The sequence below is a fragment of the Elgaria multicarinata genome, chromosome 4 (assembly GCF_023053635.1).
Source record: "Elgaria multicarinata webbii isolate HBS135686 ecotype San Diego chromosome 4, rElgMul1.1.pri, whole genome shotgun sequence".
NCBI lineage: Eukaryota > Metazoa > Chordata > Lepidosauria > Squamata > Anguidae > Elgaria > Elgaria multicarinata.
The window spans coordinates 49,880,193-49,899,942 of record NC_086174.1 but is presented as its reverse complement, the minus strand read 5'-3'; the positions used below and the strand labels follow the sequence as shown (position 1 = coordinate 49,899,942).

Genomic DNA, 19,750 nt, shown 5'->3' with positions numbered 1-19,750 from the left:
CATTTAACAGCATATGTTGAGTTTTTAACTGACCCGGAATAGTTATTTTAAATGAATATTTAATTTGTTTTTATGCTTTTTAAAGTTTTAAATTTTGTATATCAGTTTTTAATGTTCAGTGTTTTAATCTTTGTAAACCGCCCAGAGTGCTTCAGCTATGGGGCAGTATATAAATGTAATACATCATCATCATCATCATAAGTAGTAGTTAAGATTATTTCTTTATATATGTCACAATTGTCTTGTTTAGTAGGAGATTTGTATGATCAAAATAAGCCACCACGGTTTATTTAAATTTCAGCCCGTGCCAGGCGTAATTTTCGTAATCACCACTTAGGCAGCTTGTCATGTCATCTGAACCCAGGCAGCGTGGCTTGCTGAAGGGGGAAACAACCCTCTAATAACCCATTGGCTGTTGTAGGGTTTTTGGACCGTTGTTTCCCCCTGCAACAAGCCATGTTGTCTGGGTTCAGATGACATGGCAAGCCGTGCCCAGGTGATGTTTATGGAAATCACACCCCACATGTGCTTGGCACGCACCACAATTTAAATAAGCTCCCATGGCTTAAATAAATTGAAAGATGTCACTTGTGCACAGTTGAAACCTAGACTTAATTCAGCAGATCTTAAAATGTAGCTAAAGACTTTGCAGAATGCCTTATATTCACAATTGTCTTTATACCACACAGGGGACCAAGGCATTTTCTTCTGTTTAGGTTTTACTTGGCAGGAAATCATCAGATATTTACTGTGTCCTAAAGTGATCTTCTTACAACCTGACCATTTGTCTCCCAAGTTTCAAGACAAATTTAAGACTAATAGGAAATCTAGTTTTAAAAAGTTAAAGATTAATCAGTGACAAGATTAATCAGTGGTACATTCTTTTTCTTCTATCCCAGAATAAGGAGTCATTCACTGAAACTTAGGGCAGCATCCAATATTGCTGTCCGTGCCTCTGCTTATTCTGTTTTCCTTGTGGGACCAAACACTAGCACAACAGGAAGCTAGTGCTTCCTAAAGCAACTCCAGAAATGAGCCAAATGCTTGTTTCTGGAACAGCAACAGTCACTGGAGTTTCCTTCTGCGAGCTCTGCTGACCTGACCTGTTCCAGAAACAAGCATTTTGGCCGTTTTCTAGTTGATTCAGGAACCCCTGGCTTCCCAGTGCACCAGTGGTGGCTTCCACTAGCACATGGGCAGCATTGGATACTGCCCTTACTTTTAAACTAATTAAAGGTGCAGTGATATTTAGACAGAAAAGGGGCCTGCAACTCCCAGAATGCCACAGCCAGATTTCACTTTTGTAGGCCTCTTTTTAAATTTTGTGATTTTTCAGCTCAAACAATGTACCAAAATGCATATTTTATATAGATAGATAGATAGATAGATAGATGGATAGATGTTACCTGTTTAGAAATTCATACTTTAAGAGAAAATACATTTAATGCATTTTTGTGAGAAAATATGTTCGAAATATTCGCAGCTGAATGTGGAAGTAGGATGGAAGAGACCAATGAATGATGCAAAATTGACACAGACCAGATATCCAACTGATAATGTTTAGACAAATTTATCTATGTACTCCTTCTGTATGCGTTTCTAGTCCATACTGAATTTTCCACATAGCTCAGCAAGGAAAAAATGCAGATTGTTCTGATAGCTCCCTCTGATCAAATACATGCCTACTAATATTATCTCCTTGGACTTTGACAATATGTTCATTTTAAATCTGCTATGGAGTTTTTGGGCATGAAAACCTAGCTATATTCAAGTCTACCCCAACTTCAATCCAGACATGTTGGACCAGTACAACTTCCATCATCCTCTGCCATCATGCTAGCTGGGGTTCCTGGGGGTTGTAGTCGAACAAGTCTGGAGGCCACCAGGTTGGAAAAAGCTGCATCTAGCAGCCTGAAATTTTAGTGATTTGTAAACGTCGCCTTCTGTGAAGATTCATGGAAGTCTTTAGCTTCCTACTGTTCTTGAGAGATATGCTCCTTCCCACTTGATGCCTCACTTATCAGATCAGATGCTGCTGTCAGTCATATTTTGGGTTTGAGGGTTATGACCCTTCTTCTCCCAAGACTGACAGTAGATCCTGCCCTCAAATTCATAATAAGGTACAGAGCATCCCATAGTATCCACCTGTGCAAAAAGAACATTACAGGTGCATCTTTCAAATGTCCTTTTCCCCTGAGATAGTTTTCAACAACCCACTTCCAAACCCATCCGCTAAGAGGTTAATAATATGAAAGTATAATCATGAATATGTAGAACCAGATCTTTCTATGTACATTTCTTTCTTTCTTTCTTTCTTTCTTTAGAAAAGTTTTGTGTCTTGTTCACTTTCCAAACATTCACGACGCCCGCCTGACTAACCCTCAGTTACAGCTGTGTAAACAGCTTTTTTTAACAGTTCTGGACACATAATGGGAGGAGAAGCTTGAAACATAAAGTATAAAATAGGATTAAATGGTCACAACGCTTTTCACATTCCAGAAGAGTAGCCTTGTTAGTCCATTGCAGCAAAAAAACAGCACTGCTTGGATTCTGTATTAATTTGTGCCTGATATTTTGATGCCAATTAGTTTTAAAAAGATTCTCTCTGTCCTCATAGTATACCTACCTGCCCATTTATGAATCTGACAAACTGGAATTTGACCTGCCAGAACTTACACCACAATACATTTGTTAAGACTCTTTGTTGCTTTTGCATCAAGGAGTTTGTTTCTCTTTCCCCTTGGGCCATTCTTTGGCACTCTTTTCTTTAGAAAATGGCGTCAAAGCTGCTGTGGTTTTGGGGTGGAGGGGGCTGCACTTCAAGATTCTGGCTCTGGTTCATCTCAACGTATGGCCTGTGTCCAATGAAAATGTATACTTTGGTGGCTGAGGTACTGAGCCCCCTCTCACCTTGGAAGAACCAATTTAGTTTAGCCGTATTTCTGTGACATATGATAGTCTTCATTTGGTTCTTATTGGACAGTGAGTAACACCACAAAGCCACTGTACGTTATGAAATTCAGCACGTTATGGAAAACTGGAATTATCTGATGAGGAGAGACCACAGACTAGACTAACAAAGATAAAATAGCACTCAGCTGGGTGTTTCCCCACAGCACACTTATTGACTTTGGCAAAATATAAAAGAGAAATGAGGGTGTATGTGTGCTAAATTTGAAGAGCTCTGTATGTCAATTTGTTTGTGTCCTATAACACAAACACTAATTCTTCTGAAGAGAGAAAAGACCAATATAAATGTTTGATAACTATGCCATGAAATATAAACACTGTGGATAAACTTAACTATTTTATGCATCACAGTGGTAGAATATTTTGGACATGTTAAAACAGATTATTTAAACAATCATCTTACAATTGCTATGTCTCTTGGACAGACCAATCATTATTCCAGACATGTCTTAATACCACACCTCATTTTTATAGTTTACAACTCTTTCTGTGAAGGACCCCAATTCTGTTGGCAGATGTAATGTGTAAAAGTAAAATATATGTATACACACATCTTTAAAACCCTGTGAAATTACCTTAATAAACACATCCAGTTTATTTCTGAATGTATTGTTTTATATGTAACATTGTATCTTTCATTGTTCGTTCTTAGGTTTACCTGAAGATACCAAAGAACCTGCAGACGAAAAGAAAGAATGTTACTACAATCTAAATGATGCCAATTTTTGCGATAATGTGCTAACGTCCAATGTTACGAAACAAGAATGCTGCTGTACTTTGGGTGCTGGCTGGGGTGACAACTGTGAAATATTCCCATGTCCTGTGCTTGGAAGTGGTAAATGCTCCTTCTCTATTAACTGGTAGTTGTGGCAATTAACATCATAATGTGGATCAGTGGCTTTTACCTGTCTCATATATCTTATGTATGTTTACTTGGAAGTAAATCCTACTTTGTTCAATGGGACTTACTCCCAAATAAATTATAGGAGTGCAGTCCTGTACAAAAGCCCAATTAAACTTAAAATTTATTTTTCTGATTTGATTTATACCCTGCCTTTCTACCAAAATATGGCAATCAGAGCCGCTTACAAAACAAGATCCACTAAACCCAGCAGCACTTCTGAATAAACAAGCATAGAGTTGAGCTATTAGTTACAAAAAACTGTTGTGCTTCATCCTTTTCAGTCTTCTGTTTTAAGTTATAGAGATACATTTATCTGGACCTCAATAATCAGAATCTTTCAATATTTTAGATAGGCTTGAAGCTCCCTTGAATTTTCCTAATAGGGAGTCTGGATATTTGAAGCCATTTTATATGCTCAATTTATGAGCGTGAAAACAACGATCCTGTTCAGGCGACACACTAAGCTATGGTGTTTAAGCATTTTAAGCTAAACATTATGGCTTAGCATGTTGTGTGTACCACTCCTAACCATGGTGGCTACACAACTATTGTTTAAACACGCTTACTAACCATTTGCTGCAAAAGCTAAGCCTAACCATGACTTAGCTTGTTGTCAGAATAGGCCCTATATGATTCTAATTTCTCATGTGCTACTTATGGTGTAATTCTGCTTCTCCAACATCCATTGAAAGAATATAAATATAAGGTGTCCATACCACAAGTATCAGCAAAAAAGAAGAAGAAAGTACCAATTCACACATTTTTTTCATACGCACGGTCTGTTTATTATTTATTTAAGAAATTTCAATACCATGATTCAATTAAAAAGAAATCCTCAGAGCAATTTACTGCTACCAAAGAAAATAATAATAATAAGATTCCTGATTTTCCTCAGACATACAGTTGGAGAAATGTAATTTGATCACAGAAACAATCATCAGCAATTCTCTTGAACAGGTCATCACTTTTTCAGCTGATGAAATCGCAGGAATGTTGCAAACTAGATTTATGCTCACCCAGTTTATACGTTACATTTGTTTATATTAGCATTCCTCAACATGGTACTCCAGATTTTTGGACTACAACTTCCATCAGTCCTAGCCAGTATGGCCAATAGTGAGAGATGGTGGAAATCATATTGCAAAATATCTGGAGGACACCAGTTTTGGCTGGTCTGTGAATGGACAAAAAATGATGGTGTGTGTAAGCCAGTATCTGGTCACTTCTGGGAGGCTGAAAAATTTCGTGTTCAAATCAAGTTTCATTCTTTTCTTTATATTTAAAAAAGGTCATTTCTTGTTCTTCTGGTCACCTTAGCATTGCCTTTGAATCAGTAAATGTTAAATTAGGCTTGACAGTAAAAAAGAAAAAAATGGTGGCTGGAAAGGAATCCAAATGCTTAAAATTGTAAAAATGGTTTCATTTGATATTTGGTCTCTCTCTCACACACACCATTTATGTCATTCCCTGTGTATTCTAATCCTGCCATTCAACCAGCATTTAGAGTTCAGATGGCAAACCAGTGTGAAGTTATGCATGAACAAATAGCATTTACTTTTAACAGGACTACTCTAAAGTAAGGCAGTTGTACCTTGAAGATTTGGATGCAAATTCATGTCATGCCATCGGTTGTGGAAAATTGCTGTGTGCAGCGTTTTTCAAGTAACTTTCCATAGCTGCATGGGAAATATGTGCATTCATTCTTATGAGCCATGGCTACAGTCTGTAAGAAAAATGAGAAGACATAGCTGAATCTCTGTCTAATTTTTCCAAAGATGTGTGATGTTAGAAATGAATTATATAAAATGAGAAATTTGCTTTTAGAAAAGGGAAGTGCTCTTTCATTACACCGATTATTATGGGAAAGTTGTCATCTGTTTTGCATTGTGATGCATGAATACATTTCTCATTGGATTCTTGGTTTTTCTCCCTGCTAGCTGAGTTTACTGAACTGTGCCCAGAAGGGAAAGGGTTCATACCCTCTGAAGATGCATCTTACGGAGCTGTTGCACCAAGTTACAAAGGTCAGCCCCAGTTATACAGCCTTGAATTACATATTAATGTTTCAGAGACCCTAAGAAAAATTAGAGCTTACTTAAAGAGCATTTTGACATAGTGCTGTGCCAAATTTTTATAAGGTTCAATTTTTGTTGTGAATGTTGCTGGTTTGTGGAGGGGGAGGAGGAGGTTCTGCAATAAATCCCTACTTCATTCACAAAAATGTAGGTTCAGGGTGATTGGTTGAATTTATGTACAACTTTTCTGCCCATTCAGGATGCTGAAGGCAGTCTACAGTCTCAATATAAAATAAAGAGAATATGGGGAAATGGCACCAGTGCTGCAGTGAATCAGCAGCATTTCCTTAGGCCTTCAACCCCAGGGGCCCAGCTAACTTTGAAGGGGCCCAGAGCAAGTTGCTCTCTGAACACCCGCCAGCCCCACTGCCACCCAGTCCTCCTTCCTTTCCTCTCTCTTCAAAATAAATAAATAAATAAATCTGGCGGTAGCAGTAGTGGCAGCTCTTCATCCTTGTCCTAGCCTGCTATTTTAAAAGTGAAGGTATTTTTACTTGCATTTTGCGTGGCAGTGATCTAAAGCTATCATACACTGTCTTTGGAATGCCATGGCCAATGAGGATATAGGAGCAGCGAAGGGAAGTCTTCATGTTGCTTGTGTGCCCTCATTGGTTGTGCCCCCCAAAGGCAGCATCTGATTGGTTCAGATCATTAATACTCAAAACTTAAGTATACTCAAAACTCTGGGGCCTTCAGGCTCACCTGGCTGGCTTCTTGGGGGGGGGGGTGTCTTCTTTTTGCTAGCGTCGGGACTGGGCCATGGTAGAAGGAGAGGGAGTTCAGGGGGTTGTTTGAGGGCTCTCCAGAACCTGGGGCCCCATTATCCTGACCTGGCTGCGCCACTCTCCCCAGGTACATATAAAGGACAGGAGTTACTGAACTCCCTAGATCCCTCATTGTGCTGCTTTGGTACTACTGGAAATTTCTTCTAAATTCTTAAGATCTATGCAGGCCAATCTTCCGCCACCCAAGCTTGTGCCAGTTGGACCATTTAATCAGGTCAACTAATAAATTCCATTACTGTACTTTGCTTTTGTTCTCACATGATTTCTTTATTTGCATGAATATTTCTGCCCCTCTACTTTACAGTTCCTCATTTCCCCTTACAGCTGTATAAATCTCATTCAGCAAGCCCAAATGTGCCATCTTGCAGATACACAATATTTTAAAAATCCTTGTTTTGGTAGTAGGGTTGTCAAGTTTTCATCCAATTCTTTAAAACAAAATTGAACTTAAAACTGCTCAAGTGGCTGCAAAAACATTTGTATAGCCAGTTCTACCTTTCTGAAGAAGTATGTATTTTAGGATTTTACCTTTAGAGCCGTTCAGCAGATACAAAAATTCCTTTCTTGGCATGAACTCCACTGTTGCCATGATAAATGGAGGTCAATTCTGTTAAAAACAATGGGCTTACACCTTAGTGGTGTGACCCAGTTTGTATTTGCCTGTGTAAACCCTAGCTGATTTTGAGGAAATAATACAATAAATGCATGGTAAATTAAAAGAACCAAGATTGGGAAAAGAAACAAATTCCAAATGCAACAAAAACGTGGGTATGAAATAATTCATAAAACTAAAAGGTTATGTTCCTAGAGTATATTTTTCTATAAAATATGATTAAATCACTAATATTCATTTTGCAGACTGTCTGTTCTGTCTATATAAGCATTAGTTTCATTATATGGAAGGCATTATAGCTACAGAGCGATTTTCCCTAAGTTTGTAGAAATGTCTGTCTGTCAGTTTAAGTTATATCAAAAGCCCCCAGATACCAGAGTGATAAGTGCCTTTAGAATTCTGTGCAGTAATATTTATAGTTATGGCTGTGTGGAGGAAGCCACCATTGCTGGAATCTCCCAAGCAGGCGCCAAAAACAAATCGTTAATTCTCAGCAGGATTTTAAATCAGACACAACACGGAGCAAGAAAGGGGGCACAAAATTGAGGCGTTTCCTTAGCCAACATAAGCAGAGAGCATGAAAGAAGTTCCAGGGGGTGAAAGTATGGTGAAGTACTTGACAAAAGCAGCATTCCTTGGAGCACTAACTCCAGAGTAGTGCCATTGGCGTCAGCAAGGCTGCTGCTTAAAGGCAGCTTGAGGAGCGTTGCTTCAACTACACATGGAAATAGGATTGTGCATGAAGTGGAAGTGTGACGGTTAAAGCAGAACATGCTCTTAAAGTAAAGTGCTTAGTATAGATTTCCACACTAAATAAATATAGCAGTGTGCCTGACATTGCACAAATAGGTACATATTTCTGCTGCAATGAGGCATTTACCACTTCCTGAACCTGTCCAGTCAACCCATCCCTGCTAGATTGCACAAGCCAAGAGGGGCAGGGATCAAGAGGGCATGCAAGTGACTGGTGCCAATTTATTTATTTAAGCGTCAGTGGGCTGGGAATTTGGTGTTGGGGTGGGGGCAATGGCGGGGTGAGATGTGTTAAACCTCCACTTCTGTGGTGGTCCTGATTGGGTTTAGCCCTCAGGGCTAAAGCCTGAACCTTTGATGGCAAATCAGTAAACAGCGTAAAAGGAGAGTGGCAAGTGTAGATTCTATCTGACTATAAAGACCTTTTTTCCATACTAATCAGTAGCCTAAGCACTATTACAGTCTCTGCCTTTCGTTATGGTCTTTGTGCCAGACTGTTTGGCAGAGACCCAGTTGGCAGCTTTCACATCTAAAAAGTTTGTGGAAGAATTGAACTGGAGAAGCGATAGACAGGGGATACATAAGCTTTCCTGCACCCACCACTTCTCCTTTACTCTTCCCTTCTCTAGCCACATTTCTCCCAGCTGGTAAATGCATCGTTTTTAATCCCAGTTGGGGAAGAATGACTGAGAGGGTAGTGCAAGGGAGAAATGATAAACAAGGAAGGGCCAAGCATTAGAGAGGTTACTGAGCTTCATACTTTTTTAGCTCAGGATGTGAAGCTTGACAACTTACATTGCTCGCCTCTAATAGTTAGGTGAGCAATGCAACCCTCTGAGTTCTTGTCTGGATCAGATTCTAATCCAAGTATACTTTTCTCCTTCCTTCAATCTATCCACTTTATTCCCCCTAGCCCTTCTCCCTGTCCCACACACCTACTCATCTGCCTACTTGTATTACTGCTACTGTTTCATTTCAGAGTTTAAGAGCTTCTCTACATACGGCGTTTAATGTACACTCATCATTCCCTACTCATGGTTCAGTTTCACTTCACAGCACTTTCAGCAAGATTCTTTAGACCATGGAAAATGCAGTATCATTTGTGAAACTGAAAGAAAGCACTTTTTCCACTTCTGTAATTGTGCTATTCTGCTATAGCACAGTGCTGTTACAGGATATGTAGCAGAAATGGAAACACTTTTCGTGTAGAGCTTAGATTTCAATTGTGTGACAAAACCAAAAGTGGATACAGCGGATTAACAGCCTCATGTAGAATAGCTCTAAATCTCAAAATTTTGCAGTAGTTTCACAAGTTACTGCCATCAGGTTCATTCACATATGCATGGTGACTGAAACATTCAAGTGATTACTTCCATGTGTGTCACAGCCACCATTGACAGAATTCCATAGCATCTTACATTGCTTCAGACACAGTACCTGTAAATGGTGGGATTTCTCAAATTCAGAGTTGTGTCATTGATCCATTCGTGTCTCATCATATGATAGGATATAAAGGCAGGCTTTTGGCATATAAGCTGGGGTTTCAATTGTTTGGTGTTGTTTATTTCTTTTATTGTTGTTTTTAATTTATCTGTTTTCATGCTATGTTTTAATTTGTTTAATTTTAATAATCTGGATTTTATTGTTATCCACGAGCACCATTTTCTGGTGGAAAGTTAGGATAGAAATAAAATAAATTAATAAATAAACTCACAATTCATACTTCACCCACACGGCCACAAAGAACTTTTAACAATGTATAACTTTCTCATTTATCTGCAGATGCTGATGAATGTCAACTCTTTGGACAAGAAATATGTAAGAATGGCTTCTGTTTGAACACACAGCCGGGCTACGAGTGTTACTGCAAACAAGGCACATACTATGACCCTATAAAACTCCAGTGCTTTGGTAAGTATATCCCCTTACTTTCTGCATTGCCAACCAGCACTGGGAAGAGGGAACAGATGAAAATTCTGATGTTTTGCCAACTCTTATGAATAATTCAAATATGCAAGCTGGCCGCTTGTTTTCTCCATATGAGCCTTCCAAATTATGCCTGATTACTTGGGAAAGTATTGTGAAAAATACATGGATAGGGCTAGCAGCAATTTCCTCGATTGTGAGGCTGGAAAGTATGTTGTGTTTGCAAAAACCTTTACTGGCGGCTTCTGGGTGCACAGTCCAGTTCACACTGATGGGTCGTGTTGTTGATGATATAACACCTTGCATATTGTGTGAAAAGGCAGATACACCTCCACTGCATTTTCACACCATTACTCCCACAGAGCTTTTCTTGGTAGTGAGGGGCCTGTGACAATCTGACCGAGAGAGGGAAAGAGAGAGAGTTGGTTGCACCCTCAGAAGCACCCTGTAACAAGTTTGCACAACACTGTCACAACTGTCATGACTTGGGCTCCACTGTTAGCGCAATTGTCACTAGAGACACAGGTGGCCTTGGTGACTTAAGTGTGCCTTTTTTCAGCTTAGGCTGATATACTAACTAGAACCCTACTTGGACAGAGACAACCTTGTGACAGTTATTCATGCTCAGGCAACCTCCCATTTGGATTATTGCAACACATTATATGTGATGTTACCTTTGAAAACAGTCTAGAAAGTTCAAAATAAGATTGCTAGACTCCTAACTGGAGGGCCAATGTGATCATATTATGTCAGTACTTCTCCATCTGCACTGGCTGCCAGATCCCTTTCTGAGCCTAATTGAAAGTGCTGCTTTTAACTTTAAAAGCAGTCCATGACTTGGGGCCAGTTTACTTGAAGGAAGTCTCCTCCCATGTTTACCTACCTGTACATTAAGTTCATCACCCGAGGCCCTCGTCCAAGTGCCCCTGCCAAATGAGGCAAAGAGGGTGCCTTTTCAATGGTGCCTGCCTAATTTGTGGGATGTTCTTCTCAGAGAGGCATGCATAGCATCTACGTTATGGTCTTTGGGGCCCTCTGTTGCTGAGAAGCAATTGAGGTAGAGACAGTGAGATGAGAAGCCTATGCTTGGCACCCCATTCAGCAGCCACATGCCCACCTGGTGTATCTCCAACTATTCCCCGTCATTGGTAAGGTCATAAACTTCCTCTCCCCTTCAGTTGCTGTTCAGCCACTGCCACGTATTGTCTTGCAGTCCTTGACTACCACTTATCCACAGTAGTAAACATAACAGCTGAACCGACCATGTCTAGTTTGGCGTTATTTTGGTAGGTGTCTCACTGAGTTGTCTTTGCACAGCACATAGTTAACATGTGGAATTTGCATCTACAAGACATTAAATATTTTTTAAGGGATTTGGACAAATTCATGGAGGATAATTCTATCACTGGATACTAGCCATGGATGTTATAGTCTACCTCCTGCCTGTGAAGACCAGCTTCAGAAACAGTAGGAGATGGCTATGGCTCTCTCCCTCTCTTTCTCCCTCTCTCATACACACACACACACACACATAACTTTAATACAGCTTTATATAACAAAATCTCTAAATCCCATTTCCTCCAGATAAGCTTCCCAAGAGGCATCTGGTTGACCTCTGTGTGGAACAGGATGTTGAACTAGATAGCACTTTGGTCTGATCTAGTGGGGCAGTTCTTTTATTGTTTATTTGTTTGTTTTGTCTTATTTACAATATCTCTATACTGCTCTGCGGCCAATTGGATTTCTGAGCAGTGAACAATAAAAGAAGAAAACCAAATTAAAATATTTAAAATTAGATTCTAACAATAAAACCATGCTTGGTCAATCAGGGAAGGCATGTTTAAATAAAAATGTCTTCAGTAGGCACCCAAAACAAAACAAGGTTTGTGCCTGCCTGCTTCACATCAACAGGCAGGGAGTTCCGCAGAGAGGGAGCCAGTACGCTGAAGGTTCTCCTCGGATTGGACTCCAAACGGACTACAGGTCCATGCAGAGCCACCAGGAGCATTATTGTGACAAGTAAATGTCAGCAAGAGTGCCAAGAAATTGAAGTGGGATGCTATTTGTTTGGGAATTTAGTTTATCGCCAGTTTCTGATTGTTTTAATGTGGTCTTATTGTTCTACCCGACCTAGAAGAGCTGTGCATAAACTGGCCCTCTATCTTTATACATTGAGCGCATTATTGGACTCATCTCTGGCAAGTGTGGTTTTCCATCTGAGGAAATGGGCATTTTACGCATACAGGGTCTGAAATGCAATATGGAATAGCAATTCACACTCTTGATTATCATAAATGTGCTCCCATTAGTCTACTGAACGGCCTACTCATTCACTTTTTGCCATTTGACTGAAAATTATTCCTAGTCACGACCTGGACTTTTTGCAGTTTAAACAGAAAACCATTCTATATGGAATAACATAATGAAATGAAACCACAGTAGGAGACTTAATCATCTTGGGTCCAAATAACTTTCCTCTCCTGATATAAAGCCACTCATTTCTTTATAGTTGCACTGTCGCTTCTTTTCTGTAAAATGAGCTGGGCAGGGATAGAGATGAAAAAAAGCAAGTTTGTTTCTGTATATTTGCAAAGATTAGGTTAATTTGGATCCAGTTTTTATTATTGCAATTTCTTCGAAACCAGCTTGCCAATAAATCAGGAATATGCAGGGAGACTGATCTATAGATCATCATTTGGTGGCATCCAGCGACTTAAATAGAGCAATTCAGTGGTCCCTAGACAGTGTCTGGGGTTAGGGGAGCATAGAATTGCTGTGTTTACTGACTCGGAGGTTGGAGACAGGGCTCCAACCTCAAAGCCAGAAAACTGAGCTTCCCGCTCCCTCTCCTTCCCCTTGTAGCCAGTGCAGAGAGAACTGCGCTAGCTACCTCTCTGCGCTCAGAACTTGAGTGTGAGATGGGGGAAAGGGGGCGGGGATGGGAGGAGACTGGGGAAGCTGTCTTACACAGCTTTCTATACTTGTCATAGCCTTCTTCCCTCCTGTTCTGGATGGGACGGCCAGAGCACAGAGGTGAGGACTGCCTACATGCTCTGGCCGCCCTACATTAGGATAATCATCAGCCTTCAACTTCCAAGGCTGCCAACTATCACAACAGGATTGCGCCCTTATTGGTTTGTGTATGAAGGCAACCAACTGAATATTCTCTCATTTTCTTGTTGATGCATGAGAAGGAAGATATAAGTTATTGAACAATTCTCCCCTTTGGGCATATGTGAAAACATACCTTTGATCATCCTGATTTAGAGATGAACTACTTAAAAAGAAAGCCCACTGGGAAATGGACCCTTTCTCGCCAGTGAAAGGGTCCATTCTCCGTGAGCCCCTGCCAAAGGAAGTGAGGCAGGTGGCTACTAGGAGGAGGGCTTTCTCCGCTGTGGCACCCCGGTTGTGGAATGAGCTCCCCAGAGAGGTCCGCCTGGCTCCTACACTGTACTCCTTTCATCGCCAGCTGAAGACCTTTTTATTCACTCAGTATTTTAACACTTAATTTTAACTCAAATTTAAATTATACTGTTTTAACTCTGTATTTTAACCTTATATCAATTGTGCTGCGTGGTTTTATCCTGGTTGTGCTTTTTATATTGTATTTTGTATTTGTATTTTTAACTTGTTGGTTGTTTTATGATGGTTTTAATTTTTGTGAACCGCCCAGAGAGCTTCAGCTATTGGGCGGTATAAAAATGTAATAAATAAATAAATAAATAAATAGTGCAAATATGTTATGTAAGACAACTTGTGTTAACTGATGTTCCTTTGTTATATTGTTTCATTTGCATTTGGACAGATACAGATGAATGTCAAGACCCCAACAGCTGTATTGATGGCCAGTGTATCAACACCGAAGGCTCTTACAGTTGTTTCTGTACCCACCCCATGGTTCTGGATTCTACAGAAAAACGATGTATTAGACCAGCAGAATCTAGCGGTACGCCTTATTACATGCATTCACTTAAGAACGTAAGAACCATGCTGGATGAGTCCAAGGGTCCATCTAGTCCAGCATTCTGTTCACACAGTAGCCAACCTGCTGCCCATGGGAAACTCACAAGCAGCACACAAGTGCAACAGCATCTTCCTATCCACATTCATCATCAACTGGGTAGCATATAGCCATCAGGACTAATAGTCATTGATAACTTTATCCTCCATGAATTTGTTCAGTCCCCTTTTAAACCCATCCAAAGTGGTGGCCATTGCTACATCTTGGAGAAGTGAATTCCGTAGATAATGTGAAGAAGTACTTCCTGTTATCTGTCCTGAATCTCCCACCAATCAGTTTCATGGAATGACCCCAAGTTCTAATGTTATGAGAGAAGGAGAAAAATGTCTATCTATCCACTTTCTCCACACCATGCACAATTTTGAACATCTCTATCATGTCTCCCCTCACTCGCCTTTTTACTAAGCTAAACAGTCCCTGATGTTGTAACCTTTTGTCATCAGGGAGTTGCTCTAGCCCTTTGATCATTTTAGTTGCCCTTTTCCAGCTCTAACATATGCGTTTTGAGGTGCAGTGACCAAAACTGAACATAGCATTCTAAGTGTGGTCATGCCATAAATTTGTGTAAAGGCAATAGGATATTAAAGATAACAATCTGTCAGGTATGCTTTAAGGTGGATTTTTGCATTGAGCAGGGGGTTGGATTTGATGGCCTTATAGGCCCCTTCCAGCTCTATGATTCTATGTTTCCCACTCAGAAAATCCTTTGGTGTTATCCTGACAGTGTGGGAATCCCAGGAACACCACTACACCTTGTGCTACTGGGATAATGCAAGAGGCCTACATGCCACAGGAGGAGCTCAACCTGTGGCTCTTCCTACAGCAGTGCCAGCTTAAAAATAACCCTGGATTAACACTGGCATGGGGAGGAGCTGTAGAGTAAGCTCCTCCTCCATTACCTGGGCGCCTCCTGTGCTGCTGGGATAACATGAGCATTCAGCCAAAAGCTTCTGGAATTGGCCATTGTCAGAGACAAGACTTAGGGCACAATAGAACAGACTTCCCTAACCTGGAGCTCTCCAGATGTTTTGGACTACAACTCCCATCATCCCCCAGCCAGCATGACCAATGGTCAAGAATGCTGGGGATTATAGTCCAAACCATCTAGAAAGCACCAGGTTGGGGAAAGCTGGAATAGAGTCTTCATTGAGCAAGGCTTCTGTTTGCTTATATACTAAGCGCTTTTTCATATATTGTCCTTATTTATTAAAGTTTTACATAATATTAGAAACTTGATCTCACTTTATTTTCAGGAAAATAAGATGAGAGGTTCTTGTAAGTCTGGAATAGTTTGTGCCACTTTGATTTTTTTATTATTATTATATAAACATGAAATGTTGGTACTGAACACATGTTTTGTGTTTTACTGATCACTTCAGAACAAACGGAAGAAACTGACGTCTTCCAGGATCTTTGCTGGCAACATCTGAGTGATGATTTTGTTTGCAGTCAGCCTCTTGTTGGAAAGCAAACGACTTACACTGAGTGCTGTTGTTTATATGGTGAAGCATGGGGCATGCAATGTGCACTGTGTCCCATGAAGAACTCAGGTAAGGCATCTTTTAGTGACTTGAGGAATATTTCGTTCTAAGTCTTTTGTAGCGTAACTTCAGAAACTGTATTTAGCACAAATGTGGTTGGCTTTTCATTGCAGTTCAAGTTAGAAGAAATTTTGAAAGTCCTCAGATGAAATCACATGTTATGCTTATAACATGATTATTCCAGATGATCATATAAAAATCTGATCTTCTGGCATCCTTTCCACATACTGTGTGTCAAACTACATGCTATGTTAATTCCATAGTGTGTAGTTGAAAATAATCTTTGTTTTTAAAGTCTACTGTAAATGCGCATAATCCTGGTTTGGATTATGACCACGCTGATTGGGAGGGAAGGATTAAAACTTCCTTAACGCCACCATCTCCCCACTCCACCCACAATCAGCATGGGAGTTTTTAAAAAGTGGGGGGAGTATTCATTAACATCAATGCAGGCTTTTTCTCCTCTTTCTTTTACTCCTGTGTATGTGTGATGCAGAGGGAGGGGAATTTTAGGGAGAAAGGGAGGGGGAGGTTTAATCCTTCCCTCTAGGTGCATGGTGTTCTCAATCCAAATTGGAGTTTTGTGCACTTCCTGTAGAGTAAATGAGAAGATTATCCTCAACTACATGCTACTCAATTAACATAATGAGCTGGTTTGCACAATCAAAATAAGTCATCATACCTTATTTAAGCCACTGTGCCTTATTTAAATTGTGGTGTCTGGCAGATGAGTTTTCCATAATCACTGCCTGGGTGTGGCTTTGTCCTATCTGGGCATCTTGGTTTGTTGGAGGGGAAACTACCTACAACATCCCATGGTTATTGGAGAGTTGTTTCACCCTCCAACAAGCTATGCAACCTGGGTTCAGATGACACGATAAACAGTGTCTGGGCCGTGATTATGGAAATCGTTCACCACACACAACCCGATTTAAATAAGCCACCAAGAATCCATGGACAATAACAACATGGTGATTCATGCTAGCAATTCTTATGTGTGAACTTATTAAAGTTATAGTCCCTTGAAAAATTTTAGGTTGGGAAGGGGAGAAAAGACAGCTTGTGCTAAGTCTAGGATTGCAATATGACTTAAGCCAGATCTATGCAAGAAAATGCTTCTTCATAATATTTCAGAATATGTCTCTGAACCTGAATTATTGTACTCTTGATTTAAAACATTTGTACCAACACATCTGTGTATAATGCCTGTATAATGTCTCGGCATTATCAGCCTAACATCATGCTCGAAGATAGCTTAGCAACTATCAAGATCAGGCTAATAGGTCTAATTTCAGAAATTTAAATTATTCCTTGAAAATCAATTGAGTGTCTTTTACAAACAGATGTATCCATGGACTTTTCATTGGGTATCTGGTTAAAACTGCAACAATCTACACTGATTTTGTTGCCTGTTTTCCGTGATTGAAAAATAAGTTCTTTGGCTTTTCTGCGTGTGTTGCAGTGTGGCCCGGGGTGGGTGGGGGAGGGAGGGGAGATTAATGCATTGAAGTTGTAATGGGGACAGTTGCAGTTTTTCTCCATAGCAGCACTGATGAATATCTATCGTAAGCCCTGCAGAGCTGGTGATGTACGTTATATATTCATTCATTCACTTTCCTGCCTCTAACTCTCTCGCTCTTCCTTATGTTCTCACTCTTGTGAAATTCAGCAAGATCTATGACAGAGTTCTTTGACAACTGGCTGGAATAGAAATGTAATAAATGAATGAATGAATGAATGAATGAAGAGAGAGAGAGAGAGAAGATTGATTGATTGACTGAATGATTGATAGATTCCAGAACAGGGGTACATAGCTCAGTGCCCTTCAGATGTTTTGCTCTACAACTCACGTAAACCCTGACCATTGACTTATAGATGGGGTGATGGGAGTTGTAATCCAAGACATCTGGAGGGCACCAAGTTTCCTACTCCTAATCTAGAGAGTCCTAGACATCTATCTGAGTTTATTTCTGTTCCACCCAGCCCAGCAAGCCATGTTTTAAATTCCACTGTGTTTTGCCAGGATGACCCAGGCAGAAGAGAGACACAGGGTGCTGTAAAGGAGAAAATTAAAACAAAAATATGGTGTCTGCATGGGTTCTGGGTTTAATGATGGGGCTGGTTAGAAGATTTCCAGGAGCACATTTCCATAATAAAAATGCTTTATTTAGTACAACAAAATACTTTCTGATGGAAAGAATGTCTTCATGGCTTTTAATGAGCTTTATATTTTTGATTGTTCCCTTAGATTATATTGTCAAAATTTAGCTGCAGACCACATTTGCCAACTACCACATCACAGTGTTGACTATCGTGCAAAGAAGATTTTGTTTTCTGCAAGCCATGTTGCTTGCATATGCATAACATATACAGGGTGAATCGGATGACTTAATTCTTAACTTTGAAAGAGTTTGTTTGTTTATTATATTTCTATATCACCCAGTAGCTGAAGTTGTCTGGATGGTTCACAAAACAGAAACCGTATAATATAATACAATAACATAATAAAACTTAATATAAAAACCTAAAGTTTAAAACAGAATAAAACCAGAGTAAAAGCCAGCAGCAGAGCAAGGAAAAAGAAACATCAACCTGGTTCACATGACATGGCAATCACCATGGGTGATCACCCATGATGGGTTGTCATGATGTCTGAACCTGGCTGATTTCCAGAGAGTGACTTATTTTTCATGAACAAGCTACCCTGAGAAACCATGGCTTCTTGTTGGGTTGTTCAGGGTGGATTGTTGTGACATCTGAACCCAGCATGGTAACTTAATCCTGGGTTGTCAGGAACAACTAGAGTACCACCTGGCAAGTAAAAGAGCTCCAACCAACTGTGGGTAGAATGCAACCACATATGGGCCTTATCTACTTGCACTAGCCCATTGTCATTGCTCCTTAATTCTCTCCTTTTCCTTCTTCCTGATCATGGATGAAGGAGCCGACCTGGCTTGCATTACAGAGACCTGGGTGGGTGAGCTGGGTGGCATAGATATGACTCAGCTTTGCCCACCTGGTTGTTCGGTGCAGCACCAACCCAGGCTGGAGGGCCGGGTTGGGAGAGTCGCTGTGATCCATAAATGTTCAATCTCGCTCACCAGGAAACCCCTCCGTCCTGGGATAGGCTGTGAGGGCCTGTACCTTGTGTTGGGCCAAAGAGACAGATTGGGAATACTATTGGTGTACCGCCCACCCTGCTACCCAATGGATTTCCTGACCAAGCTGGCTGAGGAGGTCTTAGATGTGGTGCTGAAAAATCCTAAGAACCTGGTCCTGGGAGATTTCAACATTCATGCAGACAACCATGGGGCTGTCTCAATTTGTCACTGGCCCAACACATAGGGCAAAGCATACCTTTCACTTGGTCTTTGCCTCAGGCTGTGCGGGGGGTGGTCTGCTCCTGGAGACTTATGGAATCTGAGTGATTTCTGAATGCTCTGGGGAAATTTTCAATAGCCAGAGCCGGCGATTCTGTCAAGGCCCTTGTCGCACTATGGAATGGCGAGGTGCGAAGGGCCATTGACACAATCGCTCCCGAGTGCCCTCTTTGACATTGTGGGGCTCGGGAGGCTTCCTGGTTTACTGGGGAACTCTGGGCAATGAAACAAGTCAAAAGATGGTTGGCGTGCAAGTGGTGTAAGACCTACTGCATGGCAGAGACGGTATCCTCAAGCTGTCGTACAGCTGAGCTTTTCCTGGTGGTCCAGGAGTTACTTACATCTAACCCACCTAATCCAATACTGGAACCCTCAGAGGCTCGCTGAGAAGCATTTGCAAGATACTTTGAGGATAAAATCACTCACTTCACGCTGACTTGAACACCACTATTGATTCAGCGTCTGTTGAGGAGTCCACTGCATCATCTTATCCTGTTTTGTGGGATCAATTTCAGGTTTTGGAGCCTGAGGATGTGGACAAGACATTTGCATCTGTTCCACCCACCACATGCTCTCTTGACCCTTGCCCATTATGGCTTATTCAAGCCAGCTGTGGGGGGCTGACCGGATGGTCTGGGGAGTGGTAAATGCATCTCTGTGGGATGGCGTGGTTCCCACTTCCTTCAAGGAAGCAGTGGTGCGATCACTCTGAAAGAAACCTCCCTTGACTCAGAGATTTATGCTAACTATTGTTCAGTTGCCAATACCCCGTTTTTGAG

General features: G+C 40.8%; 1 protein-coding gene across 5 annotated transcripts in view; it reads left to right on the top strand.

Moving 5' to 3' along the window:
- Positions 1-19,750, top strand: part of LTBP1 (latent transforming growth factor beta binding protein 1) — a 210,737-nt gene that overhangs the window by 176,536 nt on the left and 14,451 nt on the right. For all 5 annotated transcript variants that reach the window (XM_063124236.1, XM_063124235.1, XM_063124239.1 and 2 more), the window contains 5 exons: positions 3,623-3,805; positions 5,812-5,898; positions 9,883-10,011; positions 13,835-13,975; positions 15,430-15,600. In XM_063124236.1, the coding sequence (XP_062980306.1) occupies positions 3,623-3,805; positions 5,812-5,898; positions 9,883-10,011; positions 13,835-13,975; positions 15,430-15,600 (711 nt within the window). The remainder of the gene's footprint in view (positions 1-3,622; positions 3,806-5,811; positions 5,899-9,882; positions 10,012-13,834; positions 13,976-15,429; positions 15,601-19,750) is intronic.